We start from the raw sequence: 6,600 nt of genomic DNA on the forward strand, positions 1-6,600 counted from the left end.
GTGTGTGTTAGCTGCCCTGGCTGAAGCTGTGAATGTGGCTCAGGTAGTTGGACAGGTCTTCCTCTCCCTCCTCCTGTAGATGCTGCTGATAGCACTGCAGGAGCCGGGAGGCGCTAGTCTCCATGTGACTTTCTGCGTGAGGCAGGCAGGCATTCGACATGCCTAGGATGATGGTGGTTAAGGCCTTGATGTAATTCTTGGCCAGCGTGAGAGTCTCAATCTTGGAAAGTTTCTTGTCTGTTTTGACATGAGGAATGGCCTCCCGTAGGGCCTGAAAGGCGTTGTTGAGTTTGTGCATCCTCTGCCTCTCTCTCTCATTACTTTCCAGCCTGCGGACGTTGCGTTCCTTAGCGTTGCCGTGCTGGCGCCTGCGACGCGCGCCCACTCGGGTACGACCGTGCCCCTCGCCCCTCAGTGTTCTCCACGTCCCACCCAGCCTCACAGACGCCTCTGAACCCTCCTGCTCGCTGGAACCTGGCTCGGTTTCCAGCGTAAAGTCTGGGTCGTCCTGCTCTGCCCAAGACTGTCTGCCCCGCTTTGACCCCTTTCCTTTGGACTTCATACTTGACTCACCCACACCCTGGTGTAGGCCCTAGAATATTATCATTCACATTTGATTTGAGGAAATGAACATGCAAAAATAACATCATATATCAGTATGAATGGCTTTAATAATGTGGATACTGAAAGATATGCTGGCATATATGAAGAATACTTAAGGTTAAACTTGTTTTAGCATCCTGCAGCAAATGATTAGATTTGAAGAACTACTTCTGGATAATGTGTAATATCATTCCCTATAATGGTAGCATCTCATATATCCCTGTTTAACTAGTTAAAAACTGAGTTTAATTGTAAAAACAAATTTCTATAATCCTATATATGTATAAACTGAAAATGAAATTGATAATATTAAGCCATGCTAGTGAACTAGATTCATCAAGTGAGCAACATCCACATCGTCACTACACGTTGTCGCTGCTGTCTTAAAAGCTGCCAATCAATCATCCCTGCTTTCGGGGGGGAAAAAAGTTTTGCTTACCTCGAAATAGATTTCCACCAAACTCGAGAAGATGTTTGTGCGATAAGAGCCTTGCGGAGAGCGATAATTAGCTGACGTGAAGCGCTGTTGTCGTCCTGACAGCCGCAGTCAGAATGAAATGATAACGGTCACGCGCTCTACCTGTTGCTGTTCGATGTCCACGTAGCGCTTTTGTGGCCAATCAAAGGAGGGACCCGTTTCTTCTCGAGTCACTCATGATCTGGCGCAAGCATCGGAAATAGCGATCTGAAACTTTGTTCACGCTTTCAGATGATGATAAAAGCGGTCTGTGATACTGCTGCTGTTGCTGCAGGTGGTTAAAAGCACTATACTTTTATTTTAAAGCTGTGGAGCTGTTAACAATGCAAATAGGCTACTCTGGTGCATTACATTAGTGGGGATTTTCCATTGATAAACTAATACGTTTATTTAGCTTTTTTATGAAGAAAAAAGCAATATGCAGACATTGCAATGGTGTTTCCTGCAGATGCCTGAATTGATAGGTTTTACTATTTCCATGGCACTTTATCAAGTTAAAACGGTGCGTAATATTTGCCTAAACCTTTGCATTTCAAATGGGCCTTGCATACATATCATAAAGCACTTTTCAGAGCTTTACTTTACTGTGATGCCTTCTTGTGCTATATGGTACTTTGGACATTAGGTCCTACTTTATAACTACTGTGTACTTACATTTAAATTGATACAGTGCACTTATTGTGTACATACATGTTTTTACTTTGTACTTATATTTTAAAAATACCAGCATGTAATTACATCTGTAATTAATTTCTGTTATTACATTTATAATTACACTGTTGACCCATCCCTTACACCTTAGCCCTACCCATACAACCAAAGCTTTCCCTAACCTTACCCGTATCCCACCTCGATAGCAGCAAAAGTGTTTTGCAATTCAATATGAACCAAATAAATACATTGTACTTATTTTTTGATATAAGTACATAGTAGTTAAGGCCACCTAATATAAAGTGGGACCAGACATTATTATTATTTTTGTTAATATCATTATATCATAGTATTTTTTATTTTTTATTTATTTCCCTTTTTGACATTAGGATCCAGTATTGGTTTCCTCATTCTTTATTAAAGCAATTATTCAAAACTAAGGGAACATATATTCCAGGAGGTACTTGTAAATTAACTCCTTTTAAAAAAAATTTTTTTGAATTTGGCAGAAACATTTATAGATTCAAAATTGATTGTGATTAAAGGGTTAGTTCACCCAAAAATGAATTTTTTGTCATTAAGTACTCACCCTCATGTCGTTTCAAACCTGTAAGACCTTCGCTCATCTTTGGAACACCATTTAAGGTATTTTTGATGAAATCCGAGAGTTTTTTTTATTTTTTATCTCCAATTGAAAGCAACGGAATCACATTCAAGGTACAGAGATGTAGTAAAGACATTGTTAAAATAGTCCACGTGACTACAGTGGTTCAATCTTAATGTTATGAAGCGACGAGAATACTTTTTGTGCGCAAAAACAAAACAAAAATAACTTTATTTAACACTTTGAGCTGTTGTCATACGCAGTTGACGTAGCAAAAGCAAGGCAAGCTTCTGTGTTCCAAGTTAGAACGGCAACTCATTATTGGCCGGCTCCTGCGTCAGCATCGCGCGCATACGTCGTGCTGATCACGTGAACAGGTGTCGGCCAATACTGAGCCGGCGTTGGGACGTAAACATCGCAGCATCGCAGCATGCGTATGACAACAGCTCAAGTTGTTAAATAAAGTTTTTTTTGTTGTTGTTTTTGCACACAAAATGTATTCTCGTCGCTTCATAACATTAAGGTTGAACCACTGTAATCACGTTGACTAATTTAACAATGTCTTTACTACTTTTCTGGACCTTGAATGTGGTCATTTCTTTGCTTTCTATGAGAGATAAAAAAAACCTCTTGGATTTTTTCAAAAGTATCTTAATTTGTTTTACGAAGATGAATGAAGGTCTTATGGGCTTGGAATGACATGAGGGTGAGTACTTAATGACAGAAATTTCATTTTTGGATGAACTAACACTTTGAGCTCATTTCCTTCCTCTCTCTCTCTCTATGGTATGACTTTCTAGGAAAATGTTTCTAATTTGTGTCAAAAACAAAAATGTTACTTGAGCCTGTGAGGATATATAAAGCACCAGAACCATGGTTGTCTAAAGAACAAAAGGTTAGAAAATAAAAAGTCCTTTGTGGAACCTCTATCAGACTTTTAAACTCTTCTAATTGGAACCTTTATTTGTACAAGTGTGGATGTGTGCAGAGAACCACCCTTTTTATAAACTGTGGTATCAGACAGATCAAACACAGACGTGTTTATTTTGTACCTGAGTACAGCGAACCTGTTCTAAGTGCGCCAGCATTAAGACCAGTCTATTTTGCTCTTATGTAAATCATCAGTTGTGTTTTTAATTGTTTTTAACAAGAAGAAAACATCATAATTTTAAGTATAGATGGACTGTTGATCTTGTCACATAATATAAAGACACTCTAAACATATTACATGTGGTGTGGAACAAACAGGACAATTTCACAGTTTCTGGGAATAAGTACACTTCACACCTGTTTAACTCACAGCAGCTATCAGCTCAAATGATCCCTCCCCCACATCACTGATGGCCTTGGCCGAGCAGCGCTTGGACACAGGTTGGGCAAAACTGACTCCCTGCTTCGGTTTAGTGTGCAAGGACTCAATGCTGAGACTATGGAAACAGTTTCTATCCCAACCCTCAGTTTATTTAGTGTGGAACCTCCGGTATACACCACTTACACTGATAACAATCTGCCTGTAAGCAAAGAGCTTAGGAGACAGCCTCATACAAAAGCAAGCTCACAAACAGGCATAAAAACTATATAAACACACCTAAAGAACACCTGAACATTCATTCATGCAAATCCACACAGGTATTCACTTTAGTAGTAGTTTATCAGCACTTGGTAGTACTGATATAAGTACCGCAACAGGTATAGTTTACAACTGTACACCATTGTGTTATATTTCAAGATAAGTCTTTGATTTGCATACTCCACACGGAGGTAACTTTAAAGTCCTGCTCACATTTCCCTTCAGTAAATAAGTCACTCATTAGCAACCACATGCTAAGCGCTACATTCCAGTCAGGGGAGCTTCTTACGATGTAAATGATAAATGAAAACATTGTTAAAAGCCTAATGGGGTGTTTGATGAGAACTTAGGGTGATAAGAAACCATGTACACAAACTATTTTGATTAGTAAACAAACGTTTCATTGCTCAATCAAGGCCCAAAGCTTACAGTTGGCTGCCTTCAAGGCTAAATGTAAAAATAGCTGTTTAAACATGGAGCCTTTCTCTGCTGCCCTGCACACCTGATGTTTCTTCACACAGGACAGTGTTTAAATGAAGCCAAAGGTACATTTTTCCACTGAATGAATGTTGAGTTGAAGATTTAGAGGATGTAAACTACCGATTAAAGGGACAGTTCATCAAAATAAAAGTTCTATCGTTTACTCACCCTCATGTTGTTTCCATACCTATATGATTTTTTTGGTTACACTTTATTTTAAGGTATCAGAATTACAGTGAAATTATGCATTTAAGTACTGAGTAATAATAATTAACTGTATGTACTAGGTTTAGGGTTAAATACAGTTATTACTACAGTAACTACATGTGTAACAATGACACTAAAAAAAGTGTTACTGATGTTTTTTTCTATACTGTTGGATCACAAAAGAAGATATTTAGCAGAATGTTCACATTGCTCTTTATCATATAACAAAAATAAATGACAATTACTGGCTATAAAACTTCAAAAATGACAAAAAACAACAACAACAATATATCACAAGTTTTTAGGAGTCATATCTGTGAGGGGAAAAAAGACCAAAATACACAGCGAAATTAACTCTGCTCATAGTACATATGGTCCCTCTCTATATAGTGTTAAAATAACATTAAAGCAGAGTTAAAGTTAATGAGATAATTAAGCAATTAATTAAGTGATGATTGTACATTAGTGATGAACACCTGCTGTTAACAAGCAGAATCACTGAAGAAAAGAGAAACACAAGAACTACAACTGACTTCAGTCACAGCCTTATTAATTGCTTAATTATATCATTAACTTTAACTCTGCTTCAGTGTTACTTAACACTATTTAGAGAGGGCCCATATGTACTCTGAACAGAGCTGATTTAACTCTGGGGATTTTACTGTGTACTTGGTCACCATTCACATTCATTGTATTGAAAAGATCAGAGTGAACATTCATCCTGTATCTACTGCATCATATGAGTTTGGAACAACATGAGGGTGAGCAAATAATGGCAGAATTTTCATTTCGGTGTAAACTATTCCAAAACTGATCTGGGCAGAGTTTCCCAAAAGCATCGTAAGCTTAAGTTGATCGTAGCTCCATTGAAACCAATGGAGCAACGATTAACTTAGGCTTACGATGCTTTTGGGAAATGCTGCCCTGGTATCTAATATCATTATGCTAATAATGCTCTTTGTTTTACTTCCTCACAATTACACAATGATAAAAAAAGACCAGCTAGTTTCTGTGCTTATACACATTTTTAATATCCTAATCTCATTTGAAATATGAGCAAATAGATGATATTTTCATGTATCACCCATTGATGTCATACTGCCACTTGTGTCATCACACATGATCTGACTGGACAAAACAGCAGCCAGGATCCAGTGCATTAATGCCTGACTCACGCAGCGTCATAAAAGGGGAAAGTGGGGGACAAGTCAGTTTTTCCATGACCGAAAAGCCGGTCAGACGAGAGGGGGGGAAAGTACAGCCTGTTATGTCCGTTTGGCTTGAGCAGCTAAGGAAATGCTGCATCAGATCACATCTTTATACAGAAAACATCTGCAAAATCTATCTATATTATAAATAATATATTATAATAGTTAAATAATATTAGTATATAATAATTATTTCTAGAATAATTTAATAACAAAGCAAATCATTTTTTTATTTACACATTTCCGATGAAGATGAATTGCAAAAATGGTGTGTAATATGAACCATTTATTTCATAACATTATACAGACCATGCAAACCATTAATAACCACTGATAATTAATAATAATAATAATAATAATAAATGTCATGCTTTTGAGAGAAAAGCAGGTCAACACTGACTAATCCTGCAGCTGTAAGGGGATGCCTCGCAGCTTCAGAAGGCATGAATTTGTGCAGTAGGTGTCTCCACCTGCTTTGTAGAGTTGGTTGTTTTCTTGTTAACTTGGATGTGTGTGTCAAAACAGGAAATACTGTCTTCAGCTGCACACACACCAGCCTCTGTGCATTACTTGGTAGTGGTAAATATTTGTATAGCAACACGATGTTTCTTTTCACAGGAAACCTGTAAAACCACTTCATGATCTATCTTTAAACACACTGTTGGAACAGAACAGGCTTTACACAATTTTCCTAAATTTCAGTTGGCTTTCCTGTGAGTGGTGCTCATTCGAAAAATAATATTAATGTGTTTTCAGCTCTGTCTTTGATTTGAATGTCAGAATTCAAACTGCATCTGAG

At 37.7% G+C, this 6,600-nt stretch overlaps 1 protein-coding gene across 1 annotated transcript; it reads right to left on the reverse strand.

Moving 5' to 3' along the window:
• Positions 1-6: 6 nt before the first annotated feature.
• On the reverse strand, positions 7-1,188 carry bhlha15 (basic helix-loop-helix family, member a15). Its single transcript, XM_067369584.1, has 2 exons — positions 1,043-1,188; positions 7-592 (listed from the first exon to the last, which is right to left on the reverse strand). The coding sequence occupies exon 2, from the start codon at positions 560-562 to the stop codon at positions 8-10; it is 555 nt and encodes a 184-aa protein (XP_067225685.1). The 5' UTR covers positions 563-592; positions 1,043-1,188; the 3' UTR covers position 7.
• Positions 1,189-6,600: the final 5,412 nt, after the last annotated feature.

This window comes from Chanodichthys erythropterus, chromosome 19, assembly GCF_024489055.1.
Source record: "Chanodichthys erythropterus isolate Z2021 chromosome 19, ASM2448905v1, whole genome shotgun sequence".
Taxonomy (NCBI): domain Eukaryota; kingdom Metazoa; phylum Chordata; class Actinopteri; order Cypriniformes; family Xenocyprididae; genus Chanodichthys; species Chanodichthys erythropterus.